A 15,047-nucleotide genomic window follows, 5' to 3' on the forward strand; every position below is an offset into this window, starting at 1 on the left:
TGCCTCCAGAAGTTGTGAATGCTCCAACACTGGAAGTTTTTAAGAAGAGGTTGGATAACCATTTGTCTGAAGTGGTGTAGGGTTTCCTGCCTAAGCAGGGGGTTGGACTAGAAGACCTCCAAGGTCCCTTCCAACTCTGTTATTCTATTCTATTCTATTCTATTCTATTCTATTCTATTCTATTCTATTCTATTCTATTCTATTCTATTCTATTCCATTCCATTCCATTCCATTCTATTCCATTCCATTCCATTCCATTCCATTCTAAAAATAAGTGTGGTAATAGTAGGGAATAGAAAAGAAATGTTATTATCACATCTGTGAATATTAGAGTAATAGGAGGGGGGGTAAGTTAAAATAGAGATAGAAATAAGAGGGGAAGTATGTATATATCAATATATCAGGGATGAAATGCTCCCGGATTGGACCGGATCGTCTGGTCCAATAGCGGATCTTGGCTGTTGGTTCGGCGATCCGGTAGCGATGGCGGAACAAAGCTCCGCCCACCCACCTGGGTGTCATTACTTCCTGGTTTCCTGGTGTGTGTGTGTGTGTGTGTGTGTGTGTGTAACAGTTCAAAGCTCTTTCTTACCCAAAAAGAACTTTGCAACGGCATACAGAGCTTGAGGAGGCCAAGGCAGGAACCAATCAATGCCAGTGTTGTTGACGAGGCCTTTAAAGGAAAGGATGGCAAGTCAAATCAAGACACCAAAAACCTGATCAAGGTAGAATCTTCTCTGTGGGGTCCTTGGTGCTCTCTGAGCTTGGTTGTTTCCTTACCAGCACTGATGATGTTAACTAGTTGGGTCATGAAACAACCAAGCTCAGAGTCCTTCTCGTCCTCCTCCTCTTCCTCCTCCCCTCTCCATAAATCTCACTCCCTTCTAGCACTGATGATGTTTCCTAGTTGGGTCATAAAATGTCTGCAAGAAAACCACCAAGTTCAGAGAGCAGCATGGACCCCTCATCTCAACCCTGAGCTACAAATATTCTCCTTTATTGAGAATCTTCTCTCCCTGCTCCCTTCCGCTCTTATAGGCCACCTGCTCTTTTGCCCCTCAATGGCCTGCTGGGTTATTGGGAAGAACTGGCCTTTGGAGGGTTACCTGGAAAATTTCGGCAGCGAGTTCTCAAGGTCTCCCCCACGGGGGACATCCCGAGGACAATGTGGAGGTTGTTGGCGCTCTTGTTCACAAAGTACTGCCAGACGCTCTCTTTGGCTGGGGCGATGCCCGTTTTCATGGCTTCCTGAGTAATCTGACTCAAGATGTTGTCCCGCTCGTCATCTGCGAACAAGGCCGGGACGATGCCTGTGGAGCACCAGGGGAACAAGAAGGGAAGGTGAGTTAGTGGAAGTGGGGATGTTGCCACAGCCAGAGTGAAGGTGGACCTTGAAGAAGAGGAAAGATGGTGGTTGCGTGGTCTCCTACTGCTAATTCAAGCGAGTAAGATAGAATAGAATGGAATGGAATGGAATGGAATGGAATGGAATGGAATAGAATAGAATAGAATAGAATAGAATAGAATAGAATAGAATAGAATAGAATAGAATAGAATAGAATAGAATAGAATAGAAAAAATGGAATGGAATGGAATAGAGTAGAGTAGAGTAGAGTAGAATAGAATAGAATAGAATGAAGAAAAAAGGAAGAATGTAGAGTAGAGTAGAGTAGAGTAGAGTAGAGTAGAGTAGAGTAGAGTAGAATAGAATAGAGATTGGAATAGAATAGGAATAGGAGTAGAGTAGAATAGAATAGAATAGAATAGAATAGAATAGAATAGAATAGAATAGAATAGAATAGAATAGAATAGGACTAGGACTAGGACTAGGACTAGGACTAGGACTAGGACTAGGACTAGGACTAGGACTAGGACTAGGACTAGGACTAGGACTAGGACTAGGACTAGGACTAGACTAGACTAGACTAGACTAGACTAGACTAGACTAGACTAGACTAGACTAGACTAGACTAGACTAGACTAGGACTAGACTAGACTAGACTAGACTAGACTAGACTAGAATAGAATAGAATAGAATAGAATAGAATAGAATAGAATAGAATAGAATTCTTTATTGGCCAAGTGTGATTGGACACACAAGGAATTTGTCTTTGGTGCACACGCTCTCAGTGTACATAAAAGAAAAGATACATTTGTCAAGAATCATTAGAGATCATTTTTTTTAAATAAAAGAACAGCTCCGGTCATCTTCTCTACCAACGCCTTAGGAGACCAGCTGAAACGCAAAGCACATCTTGCAACGCTGTGTTTTCGAGATACCTGAGGTTAACATGTTGTTGATGAGCTCCAAGAATCCTTCTTCTGCCACGTGGGCATCCGTAAACAGGAAGACGATGATTTTATTCTCGATCCCGAGTCTCGTGTAGAGAATCTTGAGGTCTTCCCGTAAATTGTTTTCCCCGTATCCTCGGCTGAGAACTATTTCAAAGACCTAAAAAATGTTGAAGGATGCATCCATTGGCCTATTTTGTTTTTTCACTTAGGGTTAGGCTTTTACTAAGACCTCTCATTTGGATGTAAAGGGTTTTCTTCTGTGTTATTAGGTGGCGCAGTGGTTAGAATGCAGTACTGCAAGCTACTTCTGCTGCCTGCAATCTGGCAGTTCGAATCCCACCAGACTCAAGGTTGACTCAGCCTTCCGTCCTTCCGAGGTGGGTAAAAGGAGGACCCAGATTGTTGGGGGCAAGAGGCTGACTCTGTAAACCGCTTAGAGAGGGCTGAAGGACTATTGCTATTTTCCTTCCTTGCTTCCTTCCTTCCTTCTTTCCTTTCTCCCTCCCTCCCTCCCTTTCCTTCCTTCCTTCCTTGACTTGTCCTTCCATCCTTCCGAGGTGGGTAAAATGAGGACCCAGATTGTTGGGGACAAGAGGCTGACTCTGTAAACCGCTTAGAGAGGGCTGGAAAGCACTGGGAAGCAGTATATAAGTCTAAGTGCTATCGCTATTTCAATTTAGGTATTTATTTATTGAATTTATGTCACTGCAACTAGCTTTAAATCAGCCTTTCCCAGTCTAAGAAGGATTGGCCATTTTCAAGTCTGCCACATCTTCAACAAAGTAGATGAAGGTGTCAGCGTGAACCCGGGGAGAGGAGTCAAATGTCCACTCTACTAGCAAAATCCCACCATTTTTTAATTGGCTCATCATGCTTGCCATCTTGAGTTTTTGGTGCGTCCCTGAAAGCAGATTACGGGGGGGCAGCCCGAGTCTCCAAGAATTTGAACTGTCTGATGAATAGGATGGAATGGTACTCCAAATCAGTTGCCAAGGTTGAAAAATACAGCCCAGTTTTTCAACAGAGCTGCGCGGCTCACCTCACATCCCGCGGTGTAGGCTGCTAATCTCGCCAAGGATTGCTTTCCGGAACCTCCGACTCCTACCAGCAGCGCGTGGCCCCGGTCCATCCGAATGATACGATGAACGCGGGTCAGGTGTTCCAGAGCATCGTCGAAGAGCACGAGGTTCATCTTTGTGTTCACTTCATTGTACTCTTCCAGAATCTCCTGCGAGCAGAAAGCCGAACAAAAATGATGGCTTGGAGATAAAGCGGCAGGTTAAAAACTGGAGGTGTGGGACGACAAAGAAAGAATCTCCAGATTGGAGGTGTGGAAGAGAGAGAAGGTCTCCAGAAATCTCTTGTGTTATGATTGGGTCATCCCACTGAGGGTTTTTCTCCATGCTGCCTACGTCAAAACTAGCTTGGAAACTCTTTAACTATGTAAAAACTAACTTGGAAACTGTTTAATTATGTAAAACCCAGATAGGAAATTTTGACTGTGTAAAAACTACCGTATTTTTCGGAGTATAAGACGCACCTTTTTCCCCCCTAAAAGGGGGTGAAAATTTAGGTGCGTCTTATACACCGAATGTAGCCCCGCCCACCCACTGGCCCCCACCCTTTGGCCTCTGCCTCCCAGCAGTTTACCTCCTTGCAAGCAAACAGCAAGAAGAAACAGCTCCTTTCAGCTTCAGCACAGCCTAATTAGCACGAGTTGATTGGATCGGCCTCCCGACTCTCAGCTGTTTTGCTCCCAGCTGTTTTGTGTGGGCCTCTGCTGCTTGCTGCAAGGAGGTAAATTGCTGGGAGCAGATTTTTTTTTTCTTGTGCTATGCTGAAAACGAAAATGAAAATAAAGCAGGCTATTGGCTGTTTGCTGCATTGAGGCAAAATTGCTGAGAGGCAGAGGCAGATTTCTTTTTCTTGTTTTCCTCACCAAAATAGGTAGGTGCGTTTTATAGTCCGGAGCATCTTATACTCCGAAAAATACGGCAGCTGGAAACTCTTTAACTACATAAAAACTAACTTGGAAGCTCTTTAATTATGTAAAATCTAGTTAGGAAACTTTTTAACAATGTAAAAATTTGTTAGGAAACCTTAACTAAGTAAAAGCTAGCTTGGAAACTTTTCAATTATGTAAAAACTAATCTAGAAATTCTTCAACTACATAAAAACTAGTTTAGAAACTCTTTTAACAATGTTAAAATTAGCTCGGCGGCCCACATGCAAAGCAGGGCATGGATAAGGGAAGAGTCGACAGCTGGATTTGGCTTGAACCTCACTTCAACTTCCAATGATATTTTTCCTCCTGAAGTTGGAAGTTCCGTACCTGGAAGAGAGCTTTGGCTGCGTCATAATCTTGGATGTCTTCGTAAACGCGAGGCTCCCCCTCGTTCAACGCCATCCGGAAATCTCCAAACAGGATGGGGTCCCTGAGTGCATTTTCAGCAGAGTCTTTGAAATTCGTTTCCAGCAGGCCTTGTATGTGGCCTTGGACCTTGGACAGTTCCAGAAAAATCCACCGGTTAACTCCAGAATTACTAACACGCGTCAGTGGGAATTCCAGAATTTGCAACCCATCCCAGAATTAGCAACCCCGTAGAATTTGTAGCTCAGGATGGAACTGTGGGGACCTTGGTGCTCTCTGAGGTTGATGGTTTGTTTGTAGACATTTCGTTACCCAACGAGGTAACATCATCAGTGGTGGAAGGGAGGAGGAGGGAGGAGGGGGAAGATTGTGTGTCCCTGATGCTCTCTGAGCTTAGTTGTTTTCTTGGAAGACATTTCTTTGCCCAACTAGGGAACATCACTAGTGCTAGAAGGGAGTGGAGGTTTTATTTATATAAACAGAATGCAAACCCTACTCCCCTTCTAGCACTGATGATGTTCCCTAGCTGGGTCATGAAACGTTTGCGACAAAACAAATAAGCTCAGAGAGTACCAAAGACCCCACGTTACCAATGCCAGAATTACCAATTTACACCAACCATCAACCCCTAACCCATGTCGGTGAAAATCTTTAGTTAGGGGTGACAGCCAGAGGCGGAGGGTTGGTTTGGGATCTGGAGATAAAGGATCAAATGTACACTTGATTGAAACTCATTGAAACCCGAAAAACTTTTTTTTGCAAGTTCTATGCATTTTGCAAATACAACAGAGCAGACTCTGGGATTTTTTTGCACCTGGGTCTCTATTGGTGTTTGTGAGATCCCAAGCAGCTAGAGTAAAAATAGAACACTGCAACCGTCATAAGTATGAGTTTCTTGGTCCTTATGGGACCAAGGAATGGGGCCTTATGGGAAAAGGCAGGCCTGGGGATGCTTGAGCCAAAGGTTGAGTCCAACTAAGGATTTCTCTGTCAGAAAAGGTCTGCCTGGATCTTGCCTCCGAGCTCCTTTGGAAAAGTTTGAAAAATGCGATGTCCCGAACCGGCCAAACGGAGCTGTACTTTAGGAGTTTCAAAAAGAAGAACCTACCAGAGCTTTATCTGCCTTATTGATCAGCCGGTCGTGGAAAACCCGCAGGCATTCGTTCCTCCATACCCTCACCATCTGGGTGACTGTCTGGAACCTATGGCAAAGCCGTCAGTCAGATCAGCAAAGACGAGCGTGAAAACGGTCGCGTCCAATGAATAATAATAATAATAAGAGCCACGGTGGCGCAGTGGTTAGAGTGCAGTACTGCAGGCTACTTCTGCTGACTGCCAGCTGCCTGCAACTGGGCAGTTCAAATCTCACCGTTCTGGGGTGGTTTGAACCAGCCCGTTGTAAATCCTGGAGAGGTCCCTCAGGTTAAAGATGTAGTGGAACTTGGAAGGCGTCGGCGGCAAGTCGTGGACGATGGTTTCGTAAAGGGTCAGAGTGCAGGAGGTGATTTTGTCTGCAATGGCAGCGATGGACTCGTCGAAGGTCTGCCGATAAAAACGGGGGAGATATTTCATTAAAAAAAAAAAAATAGAGAACCGTGGAAAAATATTGCCATTTTTGTGGTCTTATTTTTCCTTTGCTTTCTATTTTTCTCCTTCCCGCTTAATACAGGTAGCCTCGGATTTACAATGGTTCATTTAGTGACCGACTGAGAAAAGTGACTTTAGGATCGTTTTTCACACTTTACGACCGTTGCAGCATCCTCACCGTCACGTGATCAAGATTCAGAAGCTCGGCAACTGGCATGTACTTATGACGGCTGTACTGATCCCCCTTTGCGACCTTCTGACAAGCAAAGTCAATGGGGAAAACCAGATTCACTTAACGACGGGGTTACTAACTTATCAACTGCAGCGATTCGCTTAAACAACTGTGGCAAGGAAGGTCGTAAAATGGGGAAAAACTCACTCAACGGATGTCTCATTGAACACCAGACATTTTGAGCTCCATTGTGGTCATAAGTCGAGGACTACCTGTAATCCGATCTACACTGACACTCTCTCTCTCTCTCTCTCTCTCTCTCTCCCTCTCTCTCTCTCTCTCTAAATATAAATGTAAATATAAATATAAATATAAATTATATTTGAATATAAATATAAGTATAAATATAAATATAAGTATAAATATAAATATAAGTATAAATTATATTTAAATATAAAGATAAAGATAAAGATAAATTATATATAAATATAAACATAAAGATAAACATAAATATATGCATGTGTGTATTGTGACTATAAGTCCTGTTCATTTATTTGCTTGACAAATTCAGCAGGTTCTCTCTCTCTCCCCCCCTCCCTCCCTCTCTCTCTCTAAATATAAATGTAAATATAAATATAAATATAAATTATATTTGAATATAAATATAAGTATAAATATAAATATAAGTATAAATATAAATATAAATATAAGTATAAATATAAATTATATTTAAATATAAAGATAAAGATAAATTATATATAAATATAAACATAAAGATAAACATAAATATATGCATGTGTGTATTGTGACTGTAAGTCCTGTTCATTTATTTGCTTGACAAATTCAGCAGGTTCTCTCTCTCTCCCACCTCTCCCTCCCTCCCTCCCTCCCTCCCTCTCTCTGTCCGCCTACACCGCGGAATCCAACTTACCGCCAGGTGCCCTTTCAAAATAGAGGCGTAAATCAAGTGCAGGGACACTTCCGAAGGGAAGGGCACGTTGAAGACGCTGAAGAGGGAAATGAAGCGAGGGTCCACCTCGTTGCGGCCGCCCCCGGCTTTGCCCATGGCGGCAATGAAGCCCAAGTCGCGGAGATATTTGCAGTTCATCTCCTTCCCCCGGTCGTACAAGGCGCCTTTCTCCAGCAGCAGTTTCAATAGAGCGATGGGCTGCTGGGTGCCGTATTCGTCCACCTTTGTGGAAACGGAAGAAAAAAAGGGCTGAGAAGCGGGAGATGCCAGCCTGGTCTGTAGGCGGCTTTAGAAACTTCAGTTGAGGTTCACCTGGTAAGACATAGAATCACAGGACTGGAAGGAACCTTGGAGGTCTTCTAGTCCAACCCCCAGCTCAGGCAGGAAGCTCTATACCAGGGGTCTCCAACCTTGGCAACTTTAAGACTTGTGGACTTCAACTCCCAGAGTTCCTCAGAATTCCCTGAGGAATTCTGGGAATTGAAGTCCACAAGTCTTAACGTTGCCAAGGTTGGAGACCCCTGCTCTATATCATTTCACACAAATGGTTGTCCAACCTCTTCTTCAAAACTTCCAGTGATGGAGCACCCACAGCTTCTGGAGGCAAGTCGTTCCACTGATTAATCATTCTCACATGAATGGAGGCCAATTTTTCTTTCTTTCTTTCTCTCTTTTTGAGGACTACATGGTAAGAGTTTAGCGACGTCCTTCCCCTCTTCCATGTTCATCTCTGGCTCCTTGAGTCCTTACCCGAGGCATGTTCATGTCGTCCATAAAGACCAGGAGTCGTTTTCCCATGGGAGGCCCGTACGTTTCTTTGGTCCGCTTCTCCACGTTGGCTTCCAGGTTCCTCTGAATGTCCATGGAAGTGGTGCGAGAGGAGAAGTTGATGACGAGGAGAACCTGGATGGAGCAGATTCAAAAAATTATTACTAGAAATAAAGTCTGGCGTGGGTTGGTAGCGTGGTGGATTGTAGTCTGGATTCCCAAGAGGAAGGGAGGGGCTGCGTTGCAAGAGGACCGAGAGACAAGGAAGTTTGGATAGTTTGGTTGGGAGGAAGGGAGTTTAGACGGCTCCTCCCTAGAAGTTCTCAGAGTAGACCTTTAATGATGCAGGTTTGGAAAGATTTCTGTCTACAGGTGAGGAACGGTAAAGGAAATTGCTCAGAAGTAACATGTCTTTCTTGGTGCTTGGGACCTGACAGTAGAGGAAAGTTTGTAGAGATTCTCAGTCATCAATTGTCAGTTGTCCCAAAGGTGCTTTTTCCTCCAAGTGGCCTCAACGACCCTCTCATAGGATGCAAAGGACCAGCTGTCTGCAAGGAGTATAAATCCTTCCATTCTGCACCATCCAGTCAGAGCTGAGGAAGCCTCTCGGATGAAAAGCGAAACGTCTTCAAAGAAAAAACCAGGAAGTCCAGTGACCTCCTGAAAAAACAGCACCTTTCGGGAAAACCTGGATGACTGAGAATCTCCACAGACTTTTAGCTATGCAATTTGGGATGAAGACCCTTGGAATGGGGGGGGGGGGGAGCAGGAATGGATTTCTAGAGGGAAAAAAATGGCGGACTACAGGAACCAGGAGCACCACTCAGATGACCCTGAGGACACAAGTCCAAGGGGGCTTCAACGACCCTCTAAAAGGATGCAAAGGACCAGCTGTATGCAAGGAATATCAATCCTTCCGTTCATCACTATCCAGCTAGAGCTGAAGAAGCTTCTTGGAGGAGAAGTGAAATGTCTTTAAAGAAAAAACAAGAAAGTCCTGAAAAAAAACACCGTTGGGTTACAGTAGAGGAGCAACCAGGACGTGGAAGAGTGGCCCAATAGACAGGAGGACCGACTCGCGATCCAGAACACGACAGCCTTACGTTTGTGTCTGGGTTGAGCTTCCTGAGCAAGTTCTGTGTCGTGGCCGTTTTGGAGGTCCCCGACTCTCCCACCAGAACCATCGGGCGCTTGATCTTCAACATCTTCTCCAGGAGCCAAGTGGTCCGTGTCGTGTCCACAGTTGGAACTAAAGGAGGAAACATTGAAAGGAACACACCATCAGAAATTGGCTGGGAGTCCCAAGCAACTTCACAGAGAGGGTGTCCAACTAGTGGTGGAATTCAAATTTTTTTACTACCGGTTCTGTGGGCGTGGCTTAATGGACATGGCGGTGGAAGGATACTGCAAAATCCCCATTCCCACCCCACTCTGGAGCCAGCCAGAGGTGGTATTTGTTGTTTCTCCGAACTACTCAAAATTTCTTCTACCGGTTCTCCAGAACCTGTCAGAACCTGCTGGATTTCACCCCTAAAGTAAATTAAATTAAAGTATGTTTAATTTACTTTTTTTTTCTGGCCCCATTTTCTCACTGGAAATCCAGCTCTTGCTACATTTACTCAAGGTCAAAATGGGACTTAGCCCTATTCCAACAACCTGTAGAATCTGAGAAGAATAGAAAGTCTAGTAGTTGGTCTAAGGCACCAGGGTAAAATATCGGAGACCATCGGTTCAAATCCTGATTTATCCACGAAAGACACCTGGGAGACTTTTTGGCCAATGACCAGGAGACAGTGAGTTCTAGTCCTTTAACCTCTAACCCTTTAACCGGTGACACTCCTACCAAACCGTTCTGGGTTTGTTTCCCTCTTACCTAGGATGTCGATAAATCTCACTTCGGGAGAGTGGTGATACTGAGCAACCAGGCTGCTCCACGGCACCCACCTTTTCGTACGCCCGTCAAAGTGGAAATCGTACAAGGTGGGGAGCTGCCCTGCGGGAGAGAGCAATTGGGACATCTTACAACAGGGGCGTCAAACTCAAGATCCTGGTGGACGGATCCGGCCGCAGGAGGCCCTCCCAAGCTCCGTTTTCGCTGGCAGAGGGTTGCAGGAAGCCGTCCCAGCCGAAAACGGAGCTCAGAAACTCGTTTTTGCTGGCAGACTGCTTGGGCCACCACAGGCGCCCCCCCGTCCCTGACACGAATGATGTCATGCTGGCCACACCCACCTTGGCCACTCCCACCACCACCACCCCCGAGATCAAACACAATCCTGATGTGGCCCTCAGTGAAATTGAGTTTCACATCCCTGTCAAACTTTAGAACGATGGTGGTGGAAGAGAAACTTCTTGAGATAGTCTTGTGGAGCACCTGGGAAACAGGACTGACGTTCCCTCCGCTTCCTTCCTTGCAAAGTGGAGGAAGAAGAAGAACAGGTCAGCTTCTTCTGACTTCCAAAAATACCAACCTGGCAATTCTCCCGGCTTTGCTAAAATCATCTCGTCGTTGACGGTCGACATAGAAGAGATGCGCTTGATGAAGTCGTCGAATTTGCTCCTCCCCGCTTCAAGGAGGCTGGCTCCTAAGGAGCAGTAAAGGGCTTCCAGGAAGTAGCATTCCAGCACTTCGGGATCCTCCACTTCAGCCTCGATCAGAGCATCCAGCATCATGCTCAGCTGAGTCACCTGTGGGATGAAACCCCAGAGCTGAAAAAAAACATCGCATCATTGGCTGGCCATGAAAAGCAGTTTAAAGAAGGATGTGAAAGGAGGGAAGTGTGAACTACTGCACAGGAAGGAAGGAAGGAAGGAAGGAAGGAAGGAAGGAAGGAAGGAAGGAAGGAAGGAAGGAAGGAAGGAAGGGCAATAGCATGACATATACCACTTCACAGTGCTCTACAGCCCTCTCTAAGTGGTTTACAGAGTCAGCCTCTTGCCCCCAACAATCTGGGTCCTTATTTTACCCACCTCGGAAGGATGGAAGGCTGAGTCAACCTTGAGCCTAGTGAGATTTGAACTGCCCAAATTGCAGGCAATGAGGAAAGAGAAGGGCCTAAGCATCCTGCTAAACCAATTTTCAACATCACAGGGAAGGGGATGTGATCACCCAGGGAAGGAGTTAAATTTTTTTCTTGTCTCCTGAACTTGAATGAACAATCAAGATCTTTCTTCCCACCTCAGAAATTCCTAAGTTAAAGCAGAAGTAGGGAGGAGAGCTTGAAAAGAATTCCAAAAGAGCCTTGTTTATTAAACCAATAAACTATTGTTGATTGGTATTTCTAACGTTGCAGGATTTTAGACTGTAAATTCTTCTCACTCTTATGGCCAATTTCTGTTTGTTAGTAAGGTAGAAGAGGACAAGGAATGCAAAGCGTTCATTTTTCGTGTGTTAACTGCAACATTATTAAAGTTAAACAGGAAAAGAAGAAGAAATAAAATCCAGATTGAATTCAAAACTATCCACACACCTCAACGTTTTTCTCCTTTCATGGAAACGGAAATCAGATTATTTACCATGTTCAGATCCGTCTGCGGGACAATCATCTTCATTTTTTCTCCTTGCCGTCCATCCACAATCCCTTCGACGATCATTTCGATCAAGAAAGGCACGTATTTGTCAAACAATCTGTCCAACAGCTGTTTCTCTTGCTGGAAAAAAATATATGTTATTCTAAATTAGAAGAACAGGTCCTCCCAATTCTTCTTCTTCCTCCTCTTGGGAGCATCACCTCGGGCATCGATTTGGGGGGAACATCACAAAAGACCACAACTCTTGAAGAAACAAACAAAGCTTGAGCTGGAATCTTTTGAGAAACAAGAGCTATCACACAACATGACCCATACAAATGTTTTTTTTAAGCATTCCGACGTAGGCTCCCTTAAAAAGCAGGAAGCAGAGTCTTGATCCCAGCAAAACCCCTTTTATTTACATGACTGAATTCCTTTCATTCACAGTCAGCAAGGCCTGTCCAAACAGTCTTTCAGAGGAATATTTATCAACACAGACCTTATCTCGCTTGGAAAGCTGCCAGATAACTAGTTTCCAAATGCAGGGCAAGGCAAAATTTGGCACAGAGTCTCTGGGATTCACGGACAGATCTTCCCACTCTTGAAACGAACGAACGAACGAATTGTTTCCTGCAAAAGCCCACTCCCTGTTCACTCCTCTTTTGTTTCCTATGGATGGGGCCAATCACCTCCAAGGTGTGGCTTTACTCGCAAATCAACCCTGCTTTCTTAGTTGTTCTTGTCTTCTGGCAGCTCTATGCATGTGCACACGCTGGGAACGGGCTCCAGCTGTTCCTCTGCCTCACTGCTGTCTCACTCTACAGCCCCCAGGACTGGCCCATGTTCCTCCCCAACCTCCTCACTGTCCGACTCTTCTGCCAGCTCTGCTGGCCGCCGATGGGCCACAATGTTAAGTAGCTTCGCTTATGCTTGTCTGGACACATGGAAGAACCCATCATCAGTAGTGTCCTTCAGAAGAAGTTCCAGATTCGTCATTAGCTGTTCTTTACCTTGCTCCTATCTTTTGTCCATTTATCCCAATAAGGTCTGTATCTCAAATTCTTCGGGTCTACAAAGACCATCCCACAACGCGATACAGTGGCTGGGGAAGCGTATTGTAGGTCTCCAACCTATAAGGAAGGTTACAAGAAGCTCCAAGGTCTGGTGGTGGCTACAGGAATGTCCTCTGTTGGGTTGGAAATGGGTGGGGCTCCTTCCAAAGAAAGGAGGAAGCTCAAAGCCATTGGCATCGTGGGACAAGCCTTACCTCAAACAGAAGGGCACAATGGGTTTGAAGCCGGATCCGCTCCCCGTTCGCCAGAGTCAACAGCTTGTTATCATCCATCACAGAATTCATGTTTTCTACCCAGAGAGCATCTACGTCGCCATCAAATAATATGTACCTGTGTATCCAGATTGAGAAAAAACAAAATGCACCAAAGACCAACAATTCTGATTCCATTTCATGATTGAGCTTCACTGGGTCAATGGAAGTTTATAGGGAATAAGTGGAAAGAAACTTAGGGGAAAACAATAGGGAAGGCATTGAGGATCACAGAAAGTTTTCAGAAATGGGATAGGATAGCCCGATTTGGCAGTTTCATAATTAGAATAAAAAAGGGATGCGGTGGCTCAGTGGCTAAGACGTTGAGCTTGTCAATCAAAAGTTCGGCGGTTCGGTGGTTCGAATCCCTACTGCTGCGTAATGGAGTGAGCTCCCGTTCCTTGTCCCAGGTTCTGCTAACCTAGCAGTTCGAAAACAGGTAAAAAATGCAAGTGGAAAAATAGGGACCACTTTTGGCGGGAAGGGAACAGCGTTCCATGCGCCTTTTGCGTTGAGTCATGCTGGCCACATGACCACGGAGACGTCTTTGGACAGCGCTGGCTCTTCGGCTTTGAAACGGAGATGAGCACCACCCCCTAGAGTCGGGAATGACTAGCACATATGTGCGAGGGGAACCTTTACCTATTTAATTAGAATAAGGAAAGAATGAACAGGATGTTGAGGGAGAAAAGGTTACTCAATCGTGGGAATGCGGGAAGGGTTAGAAAGAAACTCAGGATAACTCTGCCTAGATTTTGTTTAGCACCAGAGAATCTTGGACAGGTTTTCAGGATCCTTTTACTGTATTCTACTTTATAAAGAGGATTTCTGGAACCCTTGCTGCGTCTGCTTCTTAACCTGCCTGTCTCAAAGGCCCGAATGTTTGACCCACAGACCTGTGTCTCTCCTTCTATTCCCCCCAAAATCAAAAAGTAAAATAAAACCAATTTTTTAAAACAATCATGAAACGGAGTGAATTGTTAAAGAATCCAAAGATTTTTCCCAGTTGAAAAAAAACATGGATGTAGGATCCATTTACCGTCTCTCTTTTTTGTCGGTGGGTTTGTTGATTTCCCGGAAGATGTTGGACAAAACGCCATCGGTCCAGTCTCGTGTGGTGGGATCGAGGATGCCGTACAATTCGATGACACTCATGGCTTTGGGGTTCAGGATATGGAGCTTGGTCAGCAGGCCTAACCTAATGAGGTATCGATTACAAGAAGCAGAATTGGATCAATGACATTCTAGTGGGGACCGCCCAAAAAGGGCTCGGATATGAAATCCTGTCCTGTCTCGGATGTGCCAACTCAGAACGGAGCTCGTGCTAAAAAGAGCGCCCCATTTCCCACACTGGCTAACAAAAGCTACCACAAAGTTCACGGGCATGAAAACCGAGAAATCACCCTGCTCGCGATAAGGCGGCTGATATTCAGGGGTGTGAATATTTCTGAACTTCTGGATTATCGTTAATTCAGAAACAGAACTTCCATGAATTTGTAGCTACACATAAATGCACTATGACCCCTCCCGCTCATACTGGCTCTGTTAAAACGATGGAGCGGTGGTTGGAAAAAAAAAGTAATCACATCCCTGATTGCCAGGCTCTGAAAACCAAGAAAGACACGTTGAAACCCTTCCAAGCAGCTTCCTTCACTGTTCCTCACAAAGAGACAGAAATCTTGCCCAATTCAAGCAGGCGACTGGCTGCTGGCACCGTAAAACATACAGGAGTGGCTAAAGTTGTGGAAACCTTTTGGGAAAAGTGTATTTTCTAAAACTAGTTAATAACACCATTTTTGGGAGGGAGTAGTACCATAAAATTATATATCCATGGAAAGATAATTTAATCAAGAATGTAATGCAATAACATTTATGAAGGATTTGCTATTAGAATAGCAGTTACAGTATAAAGAAGAAAAGTGAAACACGTAGAAAAAACGAGATCTAGAAAAATGATCGCCATAGAAAAAACGAGATATACAAAAATGATCACCATGTCAGTTAATCCTTAGTTGGGTAACCTTTAGCACGAATGACGGCCTTACAATGTCTT

At 44.7% G+C, this 15,047-nt stretch overlaps 1 protein-coding gene across 1 annotated transcript in view; it reads right to left on the reverse strand.

The window, feature by feature from the left end:
* DNAH10 (dynein axonemal heavy chain 10) overlaps positions 1–15,047 on the reverse strand; it is a 75,362-nt gene that overhangs the window by 26,508 nt on the left and 33,807 nt on the right. Inside the window, exons 41-56 of the mRNA XM_070951112.1 lie at positions 14,034–14,192; positions 12,938–13,073; positions 12,681–12,800; positions 11,677–11,811; positions 10,632–10,848; positions 10,037–10,156; positions 9,267–9,412; positions 8,146–8,298; positions 7,357–7,617; positions 6,036–6,208; positions 5,775–5,868; positions 4,628–4,795; positions 3,335–3,523; positions 2,281–2,452; positions 1,107–1,310; positions 593–673 (exon numbers count right to left, since the gene is read on the reverse strand). Of these exons, the coding sequence (XP_070807213.1) occupies positions 593–673; positions 1,107–1,310; positions 2,281–2,452; positions 3,335–3,523; positions 4,628–4,795; positions 5,775–5,868; positions 6,036–6,208; positions 7,357–7,617; positions 8,146–8,298; positions 9,267–9,412; positions 10,037–10,156; positions 10,632–10,848; positions 11,677–11,811; positions 12,681–12,800; positions 12,938–13,073; positions 14,034–14,192 (2,528 nt within the window). The remainder of the gene's footprint in view (positions 1–592; positions 674–1,106; positions 1,311–2,280; positions 2,453–3,334; positions 3,524–4,627; positions 4,796–5,774; positions 5,869–6,035; positions 6,209–7,356; positions 7,618–8,145; positions 8,299–9,266; positions 9,413–10,036; positions 10,157–10,631; positions 10,849–11,676; positions 11,812–12,680; positions 12,801–12,937; positions 13,074–14,033; positions 14,193–15,047) is intronic.

This window comes from Pituophis catenifer, unplaced genomic scaffold (genome assembly GCF_029215685.1).
Source record: "Pituophis catenifer annectens isolate HBS135680 unplaced genomic scaffold, rPitCat1.0.hap2 SCAF_10, whole genome shotgun sequence".
In the NCBI taxonomy this organism is placed as follows: domain Eukaryota; kingdom Metazoa; phylum Chordata; class Lepidosauria; order Squamata; family Colubridae; genus Pituophis; species Pituophis catenifer.